At 40.3% G+C, this 20723-nt stretch overlaps 1 protein-coding gene across 2 annotated transcripts in view; it reads right to left on the reverse strand.

Moving 5' to 3' along the window:
* The window catches only part of LOC142493882 (cytochrome P450 2K4-like), a 66466-nt gene that overhangs the window by 35303 nt on the left and 10440 nt on the right, over positions 1-20723 (reverse strand). For both annotated transcript variants that reach the window (XM_075598578.1, XM_075598577.1), the window contains exons 3-4: positions 8343-8492; positions 3550-3710 (exon numbers count right to left, since the gene is read on the reverse strand). In XM_075598578.1, the coding sequence (XP_075454693.1) occupies positions 3550-3710; positions 8343-8492 (311 nt within the window). The remainder of the gene's footprint in view (positions 1-3549; positions 3711-8342; positions 8493-20723) is intronic.

The raw sequence follows: 20723 nt of genomic DNA on the forward strand, positions 1-20723 counted from the left end.
AGAGTGTGAGTACGCCCTCAGGGGGGCTTTTTCATGTGTCATTTATTAAAGATGTTTTATATTACTATACCATCAGCCCCTTCTTTGTCCCCTTTCCCCCCCCCCCCTTCCAGTTTTTCTTCCCCACCAGCTCTAGCTTGGCTACCAGGCAGTTCATCATCTGAAGCTGCTGCAGAACACCATTGGTCAAATCTAGGACACACTCCCTCATCCCTTGCATTTTGGGGCTATCTGGATGCCAACTAGTATATCAAATATAATGACTAACCATGTTAAACCAACTGGAGATTGGTTGCTAGCATACTAGCAGAAAGATGTCAGATGGTAATATTTGTATGCCAACCAGTATACTGTATCTAATATAATGAATAATGGTGTCATGTAATTATTGTCAAGCAACTCGAAGTTATTTGTTAGTTTACTGGCAGAGAGGTAAAATGGTACTATCAGTGCCAACACGCATACCTACTAATAGTGTAATATAACAGTTTTAAATAACTGTAAAGTATTGGCTAGCATTGTTTTACTAGCAGAGAGTACAGGTGTAGCGGCTGGTTCTCTACCGCTTGCTGTGCGTATTTTGCACGACATCCTCTAGCACGCAGCAAGATTCCAGCAGCCCGACTAACGGCCCATTGGATAAACACAGTGGGGGTCCCTGCTGTGTGAATCCTACCAGGTTTCAGCTATCTGTAACAGACACGCAGTAAGAGATAGACTGAATCAGTCACTCTACCTGCACGCCTCTAACAGGAGATCGCGTGTGCTTTTATTTTAATAATACAGTAACAGGGGTTCTCCGGAGCTGAACCACAATGATTTCAGGTTTGTCAACCCCTTGCTTCCTGAGTTAAAGTCCCCGTTATGGGGTGCCGGTATCCCAACAGCCATGTTGATATTCTCCCGTGGCACGGCTCATGTGATAAGGGGATTTAAACAAACCAGAGGGATAACGGCACCCCATAAGGGTGCCTGCAACTCGGGAAACAGGGGTCCCTGGACCTGAAATCAATGTGATTCAGGTCCGGATACCCCTGCTACAATACTGTACTATTAAAATAATATAAAAGCAGCTTCATAACCTTAGCGGCTAACTGCTAAGGCAATAAAGGGGTTAAGTAAAGACAACCTGGTTCATTGGGGGCAGTGAATGAAGGGGGTAATTGCGCCAGAGTAGGTGGTTAGGCCTACTGGAAAGGTTGCAGGAGGGGTTAACCCCTTAATTACTTTAGCGGTAGTAACTGCTATGGTAATGAAAAGGTTAACCACTCCCGCTAACCACCCGAGAGGCCTAACTACCCACCCTGGAGAACCTATCCCCTTCACCCAATCCCTCTACCCCCAATAAATATTACAATACAAACATCAATAAAATACATTGAATACTCTTCCCAACCCCCCTCCCACCACATACATTACAGTAATGGGCAAAATCCATATTATCCATATCTGGATATTAGCTCATTTGCCCTTTAAAAAAATAAAACATAACCAAAAAATTAACCAGCCAGCAAATAGTAAATTAAAGTCGTACTTACCTTTGCCAGGATTAAGGCCGTCCTCATCCTCCTCGTCTTCCTCTTCTTCAGTGCCTCACATGGTATATCTCGACAATTCGATTGGTTGGAGTAACATGTGATGGTAGCCATTTTGTTTATGGGGATGTCATATTAAAGGGATGGAAGCATAGCACTCCGGATTGGCTTGCTTCCCACCCTTTTGATGACGTCAAATCTTTAAAAAAAAAAAATCTGTCTCATGGATTTGGGGTGTACCATCTGACAATAAAATGTGACGTCACAGGCCATTAAATAAGGCCTGTCATGTCTCATTTGAGTTTAGGAAGCTGACTGGACAACATCCGTCCCATTGGATTGGATTACAAGTAAAGAAGTGAAGACTGAAGATAGAAGAAAGAAGAAAATAACTTACCAGAAGTTGAGGAGCATTGCGTCAAGGATCAAGAGGTCCGAATCGAAGGGTGAAGACATCAAAGGTAATACAAACATTGATTGTATGTTATTTTGTATTTCTGGTACTTTCATTGTATTTTTTTTTAGGTTACATATTGACTGCCATTGTGTTTATTTATGCACCTTTAAGGGTATAGATATGCACTGTGACAAGCAATGTACTGTATTTTTTTGCAAATGCTGTTTTTTATTTAATTGTTATGTATTTGTGGTTCTTGTTTTTATTTATATGTTTTGGATTAGTGGTTCTTGGTTTTATTTAATTGTTTTTTTTATTTTTGGTTCTTGGTTATATTTAATTAAAAGGATGGTGAGGAAGATGAGGAAGGCCTTCATCCTGGCAGGGGTTAGTAGAACTTTAATTTACTTTATGCTGGCTGGTTTTATTTTTATAGGCAAATGCACTAATATCCATATCTGAATAATAGTCATGTTGCCCATTAATGTACTGTATGTGTTAGGGAAGGGGGGGTTGTTGAGGGCACAGGGGATGGTGGATGGGTTGTGTATTGGTAGGTAGTAGGTATTTTAATGTTTATAGGGGGTAGAAGGATTGGGTGAGGGTTGGTGGTTAGGCCTACCGTGTGGGTAGCAGGTTAACACCATCATTACGATAGCGGTTGCCACTGCTATGGTAATGAAGGGGTTAACTCCTCATGAAACCTACCTGGTAGGTCTAACCACCCATCTTGGGCCATGTACCCCCTTCCCTCACCCCCTCTTCCCCCAATAAACCAGCTACTGTGCCTTAACCCCTTCATTGCCTTAGGGGCTAGCCGCTAAGGTAATTAAGCTGCTTTAATGTGAATTTTACTAATAGTGTATGGGAGCAGGGGGTCTCCTACGCTGAACCTCATTAACTTCAGCCTCGGGGACCCCCTGCTTTCTGAGTTATAGCCCCGGTATGGGGTGCCAGTAACCACCTGCAATGTTTCAATCTCCTGTGTCACGTGACCGGGAGATTTAAATGCACAGGAGATACCGGCACCTGACACCGGCGCCTGTAACTCGGAAAGCAGGGGCTTCCAGAATCTGAAATGAAAGTGGTTGAGCTCAGGAGACGCCCTGCTCCCATACACTAGTATTAAAATTAATATTTAAACTGCACGATTGCCTATAAGAGCCGTGCACAGAGATGCAGTGTCTCCGTGCAGCTCTTCCAGGCTGCAGTTTCATCAAAAAGTATCAGTGCGATAACACTTAAACAAACAATGGTTTAATGGTTGAGAACAGCTATAAGAAATTTGCTTGTTGGAGCAAGGCACTTGGAATGACAAGCTTAAGGGCTCCAGTTGCTAAATAAAGTTTATTTACTTCACTATCTCAGCTGGGAGAAACAATTCTGATTTCTAGAAATGGGTAAATGTGTCAAACTTCGATTTGTAGATTTCAAGTTTCTAAAGAGAATCAAAACACTGATTTTTGAATAATAAAACAAATATTTTGCTTACTAGTCCCGGAGAACCTGATTTTTGTCTCTGTATATAAATATATCAAATACCTGTTTTTCATCCTTCAATGATTATCTCAAATTCTCACAGTTCTAACTTAATTATACAAAAAAGAATAAAGTTACCAAAATTGAAGCAGTCCCAAGAAGTTTTATGTTTTCATTGACAAGACTCAAAACTCTACGTAACGTTGGATGCTGGTAATCAAAGCGGTGTCCAAGCACAATTGACGTAATTATATTGCCAATTGCGACATGTATCGTTGAGGTTGGGTCAGTTGGGTTTCCTGTAAAGCAAAATCACACATGTACAGATTAATGAATTAGGAAAATATAAAGATCAGAGTATATATTAGTAAAACCGGACACTAAGCAATGCAATATCTCAAACACTGTTATATTTTCTAAGCTTAATTTTTTCCTAGGGTGGTCAATCATTCAGATGCATATTTGTATTGTCAATGTGTGTTTATATATACAGCTTTTGAAAATGGGGAACTGTATGTCTCTCAGTTTCCGGCAATAATCCATAAGCAAAACAAAAAGTGAAAGGGTTATATATGATTATATAAGATATTACACATTGGCCCCATATATATATATATATATATATATATATATATATATATATATTATATATATATATATATAGCTGTATGTATATATATATACAGTGTTCGACAAACCTATACATTTGCTCGCCCCGGGCGAGTGGATTTAACCCCCGGGCGAGTAAACATTGGCCCAAGCAGCACACGTTTGGTACTAGGTGGCGAGTAGATTTTTTTGTGTGGCGAGTAGATTTTTTGGTGATTTGTCAACCACTATATATATATATATATATATATATATATATATATATATATATATATATATATATATATATATATATATATATAATTATATAATAATATAATAATATATATATATATATATATATATATATATATATATAATTATATAATAATATATATATATATATATATTAATGTTTTAATTCCCAATCTATATTAAGGCCATGTGGGGCCAATGTGTTCAGCATCGTAATCCAGAAGATCTCTCCTCCTGATTTAAGATCTTCTGATCTATTTGCAAACACTGCAAAAACCGCATTTATGAAAGCCCAAAGGAGGCGTAAAGCATTTGGTGTGTGTTGCTGGTGAGGTATACATACTGGGTGAAAGATGAGTTGCTAATGTTCTTGCTCGTCTAAATACAAAATTGGGTTTGTCCGGTATGATGACACTAAGTCAGAATCTAGTTTTAAGATATCCCGATGTCTGGAAATTATATGTTTTATGTATTTTCCATGCCTAATGTATTATGTGATAAACTAAAGCAGGTAACTCTACTTTGGTGGTCTTGAAAGCCTTATCGTTAAGCAAAATGGATCAATCTACAAATTAAGCTCTCTCAAAGGCATTTTGGATATTGTGTATCTGATAGCCTCCCTGTCTAAATGCCTGGGCAATGTCTTTGAACTGTTCAATGAACAACTCAATGTTTGAACAAATCTTCCTCAATCTTAGGATATGCCCTTTGGGTATTCCTCAAACCAGGGATTTTGGATGTCCACTTGTAGCTCTCAAAAATGCATTTTTGGAATTTCTTTTTCTAAAAACATCGGTTTGTATCATATTATTGATGTCAATAGAAAGAGAGATGTCCAAGTAATCAATATGGTGTGAATGATATGAATACAGTAGGTAAAATTTAGATTACAGACATTATTAATCAGGGATCCCACAAACTCTTCCATTAAAGTATGCAACACCTTAGAATAATCAGGAAACAAGACATTCGTTTTCCCGTTTCCAGACATTTTCTTGGAAACCATAATGGTGACATTAGTTCCCTCATCTTCAGTGGTCTAGAACAGATCCCTTTACCCACTAGGAAGGGCGATCATCAGAAGATCTTAAATCAGAAGATGTTCTGGATTACAAGGCTGAACACATTGGTCCCACATGGCCTTAATATAGATTGGGAATTGAAACATGTCCTCATCTAGAGCACCTCCTCTGAATCATATTTTCCTTACCTATACTTAATCTAGTATGGATGTGTTCTTCATACAGTATGTTACATATATATATGTGTGTGTGTTTATATATATATATATATATATATATATATATATATATATATATGTATTTGCTTTCCTATGGGTTACATCACAGGCGTTTTTCTGTATAATCGCTGCCTTAGAGGGGTCTCTCTCGCTCCTGGAGGATGATTTTATTTGCATCACTATGGTAGACCAATAAATGTTTTTAGACACTTGATCCAGCCTCCATACGTGTCTGTTGCTGTGTACTGCTACTCCTTCCCCCATGGGATTCCTTCAGATTACCTATTCACATCTTAGTCCAATTTTTTTAAGATGTTTTGTGTAGAACAAGATTTTAAAACATGCATTAAATGTTACGTTTTATTGTATTCATTTTTCCATGCCATAAGGTTGCACCTCAAACAAAGCACTTTTGGGGAGTATAATCTTTATACACCCCTTCCAGTTTTTATTTTGCTTATGACTTGTTTGGTTCACTAGTATGCATCCCACGTATGTTATCTAGTATGTGGCACTAGTAATATTAAAAAATGCTGTATCTAATTTTTCATTCAAGGAGGTAGTAGTTTAAGTGATTTATTTTCTGGTGCCTGGCAATATCCAGACATAAAAACCAGACTGCATTTATAAACAACTTCCAGATTCTGTCCCTCCCCCTTCACCCTCCTTTACTACAACTTTCCCCATTATCCCATCTCATGTACAGATGCAACGGCTTTTATTCGAACATTTCACTGAGCCGTTTTTGTGTGCTCTGCTGTATTCCACACAGCTATCATGCCGCCAATCACACCAGGCACACATGTGTTTACCGCAGTTGATTTGTTTGAATTTCATGGATTCTAATTTATTTGGGTGCAATTCTTCGTGTATCCATGGCAGAAATGAATGAATTGTAATGTGTACAGTACTTTGCTACTGTGCTACTGTGTCAATTTGCAGGTGTTTAAAAACCAGAACACTAACATGCAATTTTCTGCACTCGATAAAAACACGAGTCAACATGCATCTTAAGGCGGTAAGGTTGGAAGAAATCTCGTGCCATGTCATGGGTATTCCGAGGTATACAACGCGTGATATGTTCGAATAACGGCCGCTGCATCTGTAACTCCCCCTAACTCCCCTTTCCTTTTACTACCCTTCATCACTCCTTGTATTTGGTCATGATGATGTCAGGCTAAACCCCCTTTTCCTGTCACTCCCCCCGCATTATCCCCATCTCTTTACCTTCCCCATCACCCCCCTCCCCACATGCCACCTCCGTCAATCTTGATCATTATGACATCAGACTGAAGAAGAAAGAGAGATAGTTTTTTTTATTATAATATACAGTAGTAAGACACATTTGTCTGGTTTATTCCCATACTTAAAATCCATTGTAAAGGGAAATAATTGATAGCATTAGTATCTGTCACCATCCGTGGTGATTATTTTGGTGGGTTGTTCTGCTCATTTCTGTCTATTCTGTGGTATTTTTGAAGTCCAACTACAGTTCTTTGACATGATTACTAATGAATTATTTCAAGTTATTCTCATTTACATTATTGAACTTTCCCAATTGTTTTTATGATTCTATACTAATTTTAAACATCTCATGGTATATTGTGCTATTTTACTTCTTTATTTTGAGTTTTCCCATTACCTGGTAAAAAGGATAAACCCAGATCAAGCTAATCGAGTTTCAAAAACCAGAACTACAGTCAAATCAAAACTCCATATTTTTAAAACCAAAAATATGCCTAAAACTAAATATTTTTTACATTTGAAACCAAAACATGAGTGCAAATGTTCACCCTCAATAACAAAGATGCAGAATGTAAATTTGTGTAAATCTTTAGTTCTCAATGTTGTAAATATGACAGCATTTACAGAACACATCCTGTAATATACAGTTATTTGTATTTTCAGAGAAACAATGCAAGGGAGATAATAGGAGAATTTGGGGCTTATGCAGAGAGGATCTAAAAGGGAATTGCGCCATCTTCTGGCCAAAAAACTCGCCAGAAAACCTTTAACTCGGGAGAAAATGGCGCGTTTTTTAAAAACCGGCAGAAAAGTTTTCAGCAGAGTAAAAGTCGCCAAACACGTGGCGACAACCTGGAACTCGCCATACTATTATAGCGTGCGATTCCAGAAGGACCGAAGAGCTGGAACGCGCCATTCTGCCCTATAATATGGCGTGTTCCAGGTCGCCAGAAAAACTTGGAAATTTGACTAACATCTGCTAAAACAAGGTAAAGGCGCTTTCAGCATACGGCCATAAATTATGCCAATTCTTTGGCTATTTTATTGCCGTTTTCCCAGTACATCACGATCCTCTCTGCATAAGCCCCTTTGTTCTGGTCTTTGATAATGGGGCTTATGCAGAGAGGAACGTTATATAATTCTAAAACGGCAATAAAATAGCCACAGAATTGCCGTTACTTAAGGTGGTATGCTGAAAACGGCGTTACCTCTTTTTACTGATGGTAGCAAAATTGCCAAGTTTTTCTGGCGACCTGGAACACGCCATATTATATGGCAGAATGGCGCGTTCCAGCGCATCGATGCTATTGGCATACGACCCTATCTGAACATTGCGAATTTACCGTTCTCGCCACGTGTTTGGCAATTTTTTAAGTAAACAAACCTGCTGTGGCGGATTTTGTGAATCTCGCCATGTTCTCAGCAGGACAAGCTTCTCTGGTGCGTATTTTCACCAAAAGATGGCGCTATTTCCTTTCTCTATCCTCTCTGCATAAGCCCCAATGTCTTGTATGTGTTTTTTTTTTTATATATCAGAGGTCACTGCTGAAAGCACAGGATCTCCCCAATTTTACTGAACACTTTCTTATTTTTGAACTTGTACCTTTTTGTAATTCAAATTCTTTAATCAAAAAGTTGCATTCAAGACTGATTTTATCCTCTATAGTTCTCTTGCCCATGCCAAAATTCCGTAAGGTTGAAAGAGTAAACCTTCTCATTTCTTTCCAGTTCTCACCATGGGAAAAAGGAATACCTGTGAAGAATCACAATGTACAATCACATTATCCAATAACATAACTAAAACATTTCGAATTGTAATCTTTTTTTATTCCTTGAATGTCCTCTTCTTGGAGGTTTAGCGGTCTGTTGGAAATCATGGCTGGCCATATTTCCGGTATCGGAAGACAACATACTGTACATACTGTACAGCCCATTCAAGCGAATGGACAAGAGGATGACTGACAACACTGGAAGTTGTCTTATGGCTTAGCACGTTTAGTAACTATACAGTATATGTAACCAGAATATAGCACTGTGGCACCGGGGAAACTTGCAGTAACATGACTGCAGATGCCCTGCGCCCAAGGAATAATTCTACGAGGGGTCAGATCCAGAAGCATGGACACCCCACCGCCCCTGCTTTTACATCATGGCAGACACTGTCTCTGGAGATTTCGCTGAAAAACCAGGGGAGCAATGATATACCTTTAAAAAAAAAAACACTACATAGTGCAATATTGTATGTGCAATAAAGTGAATATGTGGAAGGCTCCCAATTTACAACTCACAATAAAGTAGACAAAAAGAAGCAAAAATCCAACTGTGGCAAAGATTATTCCAGGTCTCCCGTCACGCCGGAAACTGATGTCACAAGTGACGTATCGGCCCAAGCGTGGATGCGGAAGAGATTCACAGCGGCGTTGGTGAGGTGTTATCCTGAGGTCGCGACTCAGTAATCACCATCTACACTTTAATTACCCTGCCGTGTTATCTCTTCAATATTGTAAGCCTCCATTTTTTATTTGGTTATAAATGCTTTTTACACTATGGTATGTGTTTCTCTCCTTTGAGATCTGATGTCCTCCTACCTGCTCTGGCCTGGAACCATCTTTGCCACAGTTGGATTTCTGCTCCTTTTTGTCTACTATATTGTGAGTTGTAAATTGGGAGCCTTCCACATATTCACTATATTGCACATACAATATTGCACTATGCAGTGTTTTTTTTTTTTTTTTATAGGTATATCATCGTTCCCCTGGTTTTTCAGCGAATTCTTCTATCTGGACCGTGAAACAGTCCTTTCTAAGAGTTTGAGTGATACTTTACCTATTTCACTTTATCACTTGATTTATTCACTTGATCATACTTGATATACAATCACTTTCACTGCATTGTGTTGTGTCAGTCACTTTTTAATTATCACTGTATATGTTAGTAAATTTGCACAGAGCACTTGAGAGTATAGAGCGTGATCTTGTGTCGTTTTATATACTGTCTCTGGAGATGGAATGTTTTGCTTTATACTGTATGTCGCGGCATCAGAACCCAAGAATCTGGCTACATCTGTAGGTCTCAATATGCCGTGTAGGTAAAATATACTGTAGGAGATTTCATATTTTTAAACTATTCAAATTATTTGATTTTAAGTAAAATATTAAATATATAGGAATAATTGCAGACACCTTAATGCAGGGGTTCTCATCTCAACTCCAACAGGTCAGGTTTCTAGGATATCCGTGCTTCAACACAGGTGGCTCAATCAGTAGCTCAGTGTGGGGCCTATTACTAACCTTCGATAAATTCATTGTAAATTGATCAGGTTGGCATGTTGCTAAAGAACGCTAATACATTTTGTGTAAAAACAATATTCATTAAGAAAAATCTATTTTTTTAATGTAAAAAATGCTAATTTGTATTTGCTTAACGAGCGAAATGAACTTAACATTTCATTTTACTCCAGCAGTCTGTGTGATGGTGTTGGTGTTAGAGGGGGTGGGTGAAGGGGCTAGTTGTTCTGGGGTGTGTGGTTAGATAATGAAGGGGTTAACTCCTCCCACAACCCTTTTTGTTGCCTAAGCACTCACCTGGAGCAACTACAAGCTTCACCCAAACCCTCTATCACCAACAAAGCAGTTCCTGCTATTTAACCCCGTCATTACCTAAGCGGTTAGCCACTAAGGTAATGAAGCTGGGCTAGAATTGTGTAACGGGTATTCCCCCCCCCAATCGCAGATACAATGTGGGTGCGGAGAACATACGGTGTTACCAGGTGTGTGGTGCTTTACCTGCTTGGTTCACAGGAGGGCTGAGCTTCCGCCACGGGGAACCTGGGGCAATTATGATACTATGAGTAACCACTTACTCGGTGCAGCGCCTCCACCTGCGATGGCTCCCACCAGAGGGGGAGTGGTTCCTCGCAGGACAAATACAATAATCACATACACTAGATGTATAATAACCAATACCTTTACTAACATGCAAGGCAACATATCACGTCAATACCATAATAACAGGTGTCCCTCTCTAGAGGATACACTTACTACTGCGTCGCCCAGGACGCTTCCCCAACACCAGGTGATCCCACCCAGTGTCCATAGAGTCCCACCCAATGTCCCGCACTCTTGCAGAGAGAGGCAACGGGTGACTACACAGTCACTATTAAGCAAAGGGCCTGTTGGTGCACTTGTGGATTTAATAGTACCTGCCCGAGCACTCCCGTGCTCGGATCTCCAACTGGCTTCGCAAAGGATCTGTCGTTCTGGGATCCGGTCTGATCCGGTCCGATGAATCCTTGCTTGGGGTCCGCCAGGGGCGGTCCCACCCTGAAGATAGTCTTTCTCTCTGGGCGCAGACTTGAGCCCAAGTCTCCTTTCAGCAGGAACGCAGCGTCCACTGTGTCCCTGTCTATCACTGGCACTACGTGACACGCGCTATACTATAGGCCATCCCTACAGCACAGCAACCTGTAATGGCTTTGGGGAAAACTCCTAGGGTGTACGGGGAACCTATCTTATGCAGGAGTCCCTGACACCCTGCACCCGCACTACCTCTTCCCGTACTACCCGAGTCCCCTCTGCCTCACTATTAACTAACTGGTCCCAGTGCCTGCAGCAACAAGCTGTGACCCACTGGATGCTTGCAGCCAACGTGCTGCACAACACTGTGCCTGCCTGTCAGACCTCACGGCACTGACAGGCGTGACCCTGACAAGACAGCACACTAACACTAAAGGTAGTGTCCCTACCTTGGGCCGTCCCTTATCAATTACCCGACTAGCCTCTGGGTGAGTTGGGGCCTACCTGGGATGTGAGGGCCTTACTTGGTGCAGGAGCTACACTCACTCCCTTCACCCTTCCTTCCCTTTCTGTTCCCAGCTCCAACTGCTGTAAGTAACAGGGTCCCTAACCTGAGGGCTGTCCCTGGCAACACTCACTATACTGGGCGACTCAGAGCTAACTTGGGCCTTGGGGCTGCTGACCTAGTGCAGAGAGTCACTGACTCCTGCACCCTACCTCCTTCTCTTGGCTGCTCCTGGGTCTGACTGACTGGCGTTATTCAAGCCCGCGAAATGTATCCTTTTTCTTCTGCCAAGTCATTCTCCAGCCCTATTGGCTCCCTGGAGTCATGTGGCTCTGCCCCTATGTACCCTGGGGGCTGACAATCCTGCCTTGCGCATGCGCAAGCTATCTGGGGGCCTCCCGCGCTAGCTGGGTCCTGCGCATGCGCAACGCACCTAGCAATGGCGGCGCCCTGCTTGCCGAGCCGCCGGGACCCTAGTGACCGCGGCCGTAGCAATGGCCCGATCACGTCCCCGGCAACCGGCCGCATGCAGGGGAACACGCGCTGCTCCCTGCTCCGGCCCCCACCCTTGTAAGCAGCCGTCGGGTCCATCGCTGGCCCTGGCAGCACCCGCGACCGCGCTGCGCCAAGGGAGGGGGGTCTCCAGGAGCCACGGGAGCTCCAGGCTACAATTGTATTTTTCTTACCTAGGATTGAAGCAGGGGGTCTTCAGAGCTGAAAGTACTGTAATGTGGGTCAGCTCTAGAAACCCACAAATTCAATCCTTTTTAGTAAAAATAAGAAACTCTGCCATATGCAAATCACATTTCTTATCTTGCCACCCTTTAGGTAGCAGGAAAAAAATGTGAGTGCTTAACCCACGATTTGCATCTCGGAGCTTTGTGAATAGCAGTTGCTAGCAAAAAAATTGGGGCATTTTTTGAGCTACCGCACAGTTTGAGTAAAAGCCATTTTCAAGAGATTTTGCCATGTTATCCAAGCTTTGTGAATAACTACACATGCAAAATCACTTAAAAAGTGCAATTAACCATCATTAAGTCACTTATCGAAGTTTAGTGAACAGACCCCTTTGGCTGAGCCACTGATTAAGCCACCTGTGCTAAAGCAGGGATATCCTTAAAACCTGACCTGTTTCAAGGTATTGAAGACTGGATTTGAGATCCCCTGCCTTAATGTGTAAGGAACTGTTCTACTTCTATCATTACACCTACCTGTAAAAATATATTTACCAGCTTTGCACATTTATACATTCTCCCACAACAGGTAATCTTCTGTAAATGCAAGCATAACTACATATGGTGATATTACTGTTTGTTGTTTGTGGCAGCATCACCAACACCTTGCAAATTTTGACTAGAAAGCATTTACAAAGGCCCATAAACCCAATAGTTGTCACGCCTAATTGCTTCTTCTATGTATAATGTCAGTATGCAATGCTGTTGACCAGAGGTAAGATAAAACATAATTTGAAACTATACCATACAAATATATATTTTTCAGTTATGCCTATGTTGTTTCATTTAATTGTTCTGGGGGAAAAAAGCATTTCAGTAAAATATTTTATATGAATTATTTGCTTTTTTTTCCCTGCTATAAATGAACACTGTATTATTGTTTGGATAATGCAATCTGGTGGTCACATGCCACATGTTCATCTATTAGTGAAGAAATTAAGATAATTCATTTATATTATAGATGTACAAATAACATATAGGAAGTCTGTAGCTCCCACACTTCTTCAGAGTTTCAAGGTCATTGTTGTGTTTCTGTAGTGGTAACGGTTGGTTCAGTTAGGAACTTTGGTTTTGCTAACCTAACGTAGAATGGGTAGGGCGAAGGGTAAGAGGCCAGAAAAGTTGATACTGTAAATCCTAGAACTCATAAAGAGTGTAAAACAGCGTGCAGGAGAGGGGGGAAAACTCTGTGGAAGAAACCTATGAGGAGCCTTCCTATGACCGTACTAAAAGGATGTAACACTATAACATAGAGGGATAGAGAAGTCCAACAGGACTGCCCAAAGAATGCAAATTAATGCGTGCAGCAATGGATGGCCCAGGGAGGACTTTGCACAGCACTGGCTCAGGTCACTATTTGCGAATGGCAAGAGCCCTATAGGAGGGGGTGGTATGGTGTGGAGAGTAAGACTTTGCTTTGTTAGAGGGAAGGCTATTAGTGCTGGTAGGTGCCTCTAATCAACAAATCTTTTGACAACTGTCCTGAAGGAGGATTCACAACACTCTGGAAATGCCCTTAAGATTTTAAGACCAGGTAGACAGGTTGGCCAAAGGGGTGAGAGGAATAGTTGACATGTTTGATCGAATGCCTGGAGAGGAAGGCATGGACGTAATGCCTGGAGATGAAGTTGTGGAGGGAACACTAGAGGTAGACACCTCAATTGTGTTGCAGTGACACATTTGTGCCAGCATAACAGGCAGCATGCTGAGCCAAGGAAGCATAAGGCAACATAGTCAAATAAATGCTATGTACAAACCAGGCAGGAGACCAGCATGAATGACCCTGATCTGAGCGTGAAGGTGACAAAGTGAGAATTTGACGTAAGGGGAGGGTCTGACATAACAGCACTGGGATCTATGCAACCATTTTAAGTCAACATCCATCTTAGGTGCCTGATATTGTCTATTGTCTGTATGAAAGTGGAATGAACGTTAGTTTAAAATACATTTTTTTCTTCTGAAGTTCCAATTGATATTGAGCGGTTCAGCTAAGCCAAAAACCTTGAGAACAAGAGCAATGTGCCAATGTTATGAAAAATACGAGACAGAAAGGCATGATTTCCCGAAGGTGGGGGTTTTTGAGGTTCTGTATGTAGAGAAAAGGTCACCAGCTTATTAAAGTATTATTGCTGAATCATCTCATTTAGACATCCCATAATGTCATCAACTCAATGTATTCGTGTGCATAATTTGTTTACCTTTTACGCTTACGTAGTGACGACACGCAACCTTGTAGAGGGGGCGTGGGTTTAGTATTTTGTGTATAAATAATGCCTGTATGCACCATGTCTTTGGGAGGGTTTTATTTTGAAACTCTCCTCTGCGTGTGCACCGCACAAGCAATAAACTTATTTGTCTATTCTGCAAAATATAACCTCAGACTTGTTTTGTTATTTCACAGCTTTATCAGATGGCGCACCGAATAGAAACCCAAAAAACACCGGAAGCTGAGCACCTGAAAAAAACACTCATCGGTCACTCAAATCTGAGCGCTCATAAGAATCAAGGTAAAAGGCACCTTTTGAGGAAAGCCTGAGTTTAAAAGTTGTTTTGAGTGATGTGTAGAGAGATGTGTTTTGAAGGGTGTCTCAATCTGTGTTGACGGGTTAACCTAGCAGTGTCAAATAAGTTTATTTGTCTGTTCCTGTATCCATTTTAAAGTGTTATAGATGTTAAGTTTTATTGGGATTAAGGTGAGAGTCCCGGTAAAAGTTTTGGTGTTTTGGTGATGAAGGTGAGTGTTTGTATGCGTAAGGGATTGTTTTTCAGACTGTCCTGGGTTGTGATAAATATTTTTGTTGTCTGAGCAGGAAGGGTCCCTGATAGTACATTTGCTCTGTCTTGTCAGTAACATACCAAATGAGGTTATTTATGGATATCTGTTTAGAAGGTCTTATCTGTATCCATGTTATAGAAGTATAAGGTTTATCAGGACTGGGTTGGACCCGCTGAAGTAATTCAAGTGTTTTCTTGGGTATAGTTATGGTGAAAAAATCAGAACAATAACATGCCAAAAGAGTTGTACGTAATCAGCTCGCGCTGATTATTGTATCAGGAGTATTGTACAGGTCAATTAAATTTGATTTCTGTAACCGAAGAAGTATTGTACAGGTCAATTAAATTTGATTTCTGTAACAGGAGAATAATGGGAAACCAAAGTTCTCAAAATTTGCCGTTAGAGGTTGTGTGTCTGCAGACAAAGATTATAAAGAATGGATACAGAGAACAAGAAGAGACAATATAAATATGTTTTGTTGGCCAATGAAAAATACATGCAAGTTCAAATGAAAATACATGCAAGTTCAAATGAAAATACACATGCAAGTCCCAGTGAAAAACATGCCACCCCAATGAAAAAAGTTTGTTTGCAATAAATTACTATAGAAGGAAGCGTGAACTTATGAGTAGCCGCACCGGTTTTCTTATTCGTAAGAATGCGAACGCAAAGGCTCATAGTGGAACCTTCTAACTTTCAGTAATCCCTGTGTGTCTGTGGTAGTATAAATCTTTGGATTTTATGAGGTTTTTGTGGCAAAAGTCAAGCATGGCATGCCCGGCTGGCGGACACCGCAGAAATCAGTTGTGAACGTATAAGCTTTTCCTTCCATTTCCCCACATGCAATAAGTGGTTATAAATCATTTCCTGATATAAACTCAAGTTTCGGTGCCGGCAAGTAAAATTGTTGCGCCCTTAATGGAGAGTAGTTAGATGGATTTGATACCCTAATGAATTTTTCCTGAATGATTACCTGTGTGAAAGATAAACCATGCTAAGTATCACATGTGTGCACAAATCACCATCCAAAAACTTGCAAGTACGTACGAAAACATGAATATTTTTTGCTCACAATGAAATCAAAGGTCTGAAAGAAAGAGTTTCAAAATCGCAGCAGCACAGAGCGTGCCCCCACTTTTTTCTCCAGCGCGAGGAATGTGCTAAGATACGAAAGTTAACTCAAAAAGCTCCGGAGCATCAGAGTAGTTTTAAAGTCAGGTTATTTATGAGAATAAAGAAAGAGAAGAGAACTTTTATTAATAGTTGCAGGGTGAAATTGTGTGGTAATAGGGGAGAAATGTCTTTCTCCTATTTATTTGTTATTTTTGTGATGTTGTGTGGCTGTGTATGAGAGAAGTTTTTTGTATTGTGTGTGTTCTGTATTGTGTTTAACGAGTAAAAACACATTTCAATTTTATTTCTAGAGGATTAAGATGTTTGGGAATATTTTGTGTTTAAAAATGTGGGAAAAAGATCATAAGCATTGTTTGAAGTATATATTGTATTGTATGTTTTCATGTATATAACGCCATTAATATGCACAGCGCTTCACAGGAGTGGTGCACGTCGTAATCATATAGTTAGCAAAGGGTAAAGGTAAGAGGTCATGAAATAAGTGATCCAGACATAAAAGTAAAAGTTGAGCAAAGATAAGTCACTGCTCTGAGGAGCTTACAATCTAATTGGTAGGTAGGGAGAGCGTACAGAAACAGTAGAATTTGATTAGAAGCCAGGAGAGGAATTTCAGGAGGGGAAACGTAGAATCAGAGTTTAAAGAGTAGAGTGATTCTGGCAGCAGCGTTTGGGAGAGATAGTAGGGAAGACAGGTGAAAGTCAGGAAGCTGGGATAGCAGGGAATTACAGTTAGCAAGATGGGAGAGAATGAGGGTCTGAATCAGAGTTTTAATAGTTGAGCAACAGAGGAACAGGTGTATCTTTGTGATATTGTGGAGGAAAAAGCGACGACAGTTATAGAAATGTTTTGAATGAAAGAGGAGAATATGAGAGAGAAGTTGGGAGTGATCCCTAAGCAGCGTGCTTGAGCTACTGGATGGAAGATTCAAGAGTAATGTGGAAGGAGATAATAGGGTCAGGTTTTGGAGGAAGTATGAGGAACTCTGTTTTTGCCATGTTAAGTTTAAGGCAAAAGAGGGTCTTCCAGGATGAGATAACAGAGGGACATTCAGATACTTAGGTTTGTATGGTAGGTGTAAGGTCAGGGGTTGAAAAGTAAATGAGGGGGTTGTCAGCATAGAGGTGATATTTAAACCTAACAGATGTTATTAGGTCACCTAGTGAGAGTGTGTACAGAGAAAAGAGAAGAGTGTGGTCCACAGAGGCAAATGCTTCAGAGAGGTGGAGTAATAGGAGCAGAGTGTGGTGACCTCTGTCTTGGGCAGCATGTAGTTCATGAGTTATTTTAATGAGAATTGTCTCCGTGGAGGGAGCAGTGCAGAAGTCAGATTGTAGAGGGTTAAGGAGAGAATGGGTGTTGAGAAAATGGAGCAAGCAAGAGTTAGTAGACAAGTTCAGTAGTTAGAAAGAGGGGTAGGGTCAAGCTTGCTATTTTTGAGTCATGGTATAACTATTACATGTTTGAAGGAGAATGGAAATGAAGCAGATTAGAGGGAGAAGAGGAGATCAACAGTGATGGTGACACTCTCTTTTGAGACAGTGGAAAAAGAGTCAAGGAAAGCAGGAAGAGAGTAGGAAGCAGAAGTAGGATAGGAGGAAACAGAGGGAATGTTCTGGTGTATGGATTCAACCTCTTGCTTAAAATAGTCAGAAAAGTCCTGAGGTGAGATGAAGGAAGAGTTAGTGTGGGTTAGACTTGTGAGTGTTGATTAATGGAGAGAAAAAGGTTTGTGTAGCTTGAGAAAGGACAGAATTGCAACAGGATAGCATAAATCTGTAGTGAATGAAGTCAGTGAAACTATAAAAGTTCAAACAGACGGCATTAAAAAGAACTGAGTGGAGGGAAATAGCATGAGCGTGTGGAGTTATTTGTGTGTTAAGAAGTTATATAAACCTCAGCTATATAAAAGCCTGTTGGTTAATTTTTAAGAGGCCATAAAAAATGTAGTTCTTAGGGCTCTGGATAAAGCTCCATGTATTTAAACTTTAAGCGAAAGTTTAAATCTAATAATTATTATTTTTAAGGAAGAAGCCGTGGTGTACCGTTATCTTATCTTTTCAGGGTCAATTGGCGAAACGCCCAGAAACAAAATGGCTCTTTGCCCGGAAACAAGTCTTATAGAAAATATTTTGTCTTTAGTCAGATGAATATGCAGAGTGTCTTTAAAATTATAAAGCTGACCATGTGCTCAGCACTGTGCAAAGAGATTATATAAAGCAAGACATTGGTGTGAAGTCTTATACAAAATCATTTGTCTATTAACTGAATGTGATGTATGTTATAACGAATTAACCATTTATTTTTTCCAAAGGGGTCCGTAAGCAGTGGTTATTGTAAAAATTGCTGTGTAATCTAGAATGGGTTTGCCAGGAAGTGGGGAATTTGGGAGTCACCTCTCATTTGTGGGTGTGTCTTGTGTATAGGGTTAAATACAGGGGATACATAGTTGCAAAAGCAGTTACATAAGTGAATAAGGTATGCATTATATACAAGGCATTTCAAATTTTTTAACAGAATCGTTACAGTGGAGTGTTTTGGGTAAAAGCCAGATAGGGATTGGCTAGGGAAATTTGTATGGGTAAAATAATGGCTTAATTGGGAGTGAATATTTTTCCATAACAGTGGATAGTATTGGGAAAAGGGATATTGGCCTGTAGTTTGAGACAGTGTTTTTTGTCCCCACTTTGAAGATTGGGACAAACTCTGGTAGTTTCCCAGGTCTTAGGGATATGGCCTGCAGACAGGATAGAATTAATTATGGAAGCAAGTGGGTTAGGCAAGATGAGGCCCTAAAGTTTCAGGAACTTAGATGGTATCAAAGTCAGGTTCACATTGGCTACTTAGTTTTAATTTGAGGAATGAATTAGGAACATTAATAGGGAATACCTCTGTCTATATGTGGATGCTAAGACAGGAGTAAACACATTGATACAAGAATTTAGTCCTAGGTATAAATGATCTCCCTATGATACACATATGGGATGACTTATGACTATCAGCAGTCCAAAGGAACGAATTAAGGACCATGTTATTGGTAATAAAACAATAAGTTGTATGCAACTAATACATTTTTTGAGTCTCTCTAGGCAACGTTGAAAGTGCACCTACTCGAGATGGGGTTAATAGTCACATATTTCCTGCGCAAGCATGCTCTTCATCCCAGGTGAAAAGGCCTAAAGTAATCACCAATACAGCAATTAAAGCGGCAGAGTCATTTTCCTGGATCCAAAGTACAGTAAAGCTCATTCCAGCTCCACCAAATGTTCCAGCGCCACCAAAGACCAAAGTCATCTAAAGCACAGCCGCATCAAGTTAACGTCTTGCCGAGTCAAAACTCTAACCGTTAACCAACGAGGAAAATAAGACACCAGGCTAAGGCCAGGTTTTATCAGAACATTTCATTTTTTCAGAGACTCAATATTTTTATTCTTTAGAGTGTGTTAAGTTAGAAATTTAAGGTGTATGTAGAATTGAGCCTTGATGGGAGGATTGGTTTCCTGGAAGCGTGGCTTGTGAAAGCTCTTGTATGTGTTTTGGCAGTACTCATCACTCTCTATGTATGTGTCATGTGCAGCAAAACTTTGATCCAGAAGTGTGTTGCACCTCCACCGAAAGGAGGGGGTCACCCAGGGGCGTGTGTCAGCCACAAGGAAAGGATCATAAGTCAGCCATGTTGACCATCGCAGACATCGTCTGTTCTGATATTCTGAGTGAATGATGTATGCAATGCGTACAGGGTGAGGATCATGCATTTAGCTTCCACAGATACCAAACCCCCTCAATTCTCAGTAATAGAATGTTGTGATGATTCTGAAAATATATGATGATAGAGATAGATGCAATTTCTTTTATCTAGCAACTGCATATCCAAAGAAAGGTTGCTTGCATAAAATAAGGTTTTTAGTATTATGTGTATAATTTCTGTATTTTTCCAATTTTTTAAGGGAACCTCTTTAAAGGGTGTATCACACACTAGGAACAGGAATCAATTTATGGGTCAATTGTCTCCACCAACCAATGAAACCTGTGTAAAAATGTATGTTTAGTCAGAAAACAATTTACAGGAAGGATGTAGCCTTAATTTTGCAGTTTTTCATTTTCATCATTAAACCAAGAACAGGTTCAGATTAGGCTTATGGCCTTACAAAACAGAATTGCTTTAGACTATGTTTTAGCTTCAAAAGGAGGGGTATGTGTTTGATTAAAAACAATGTTGTGTTTTTATTCCAGATCAGTGTAGCAATGTGCAGCATGAACTAGATGAAATACAAGAGATTCAAAAGAGGGTTACAAAGGGAAGTGACAGATTATCACCCTTGGGGTTAGGTGAATGGCTTAGATCACTTGGAGCAAAAACTTTTGAATGCTTGGAGGTGTGGGAGTGTTACTTGTTATATGTGTGTGTCACGTGTTGCAAAGGTATGATCCACAAGAGTGCGACCCCCTCCCCCATTCGGATGCCACTCTTTACAGATGCCAGAAAACAGCAGTACCTTGAAGAAAGAAGATGCCGATCACAGTTATTCAATTCATCAAAAG

The sequence above is a fragment of the Ascaphus truei genome, chromosome 4 (genome assembly GCF_040206685.1).
Source record: "Ascaphus truei isolate aAscTru1 chromosome 4, aAscTru1.hap1, whole genome shotgun sequence".
Lineage (NCBI taxonomy): Eukaryota > Metazoa > Chordata > Amphibia > Anura > Ascaphidae > Ascaphus > Ascaphus truei.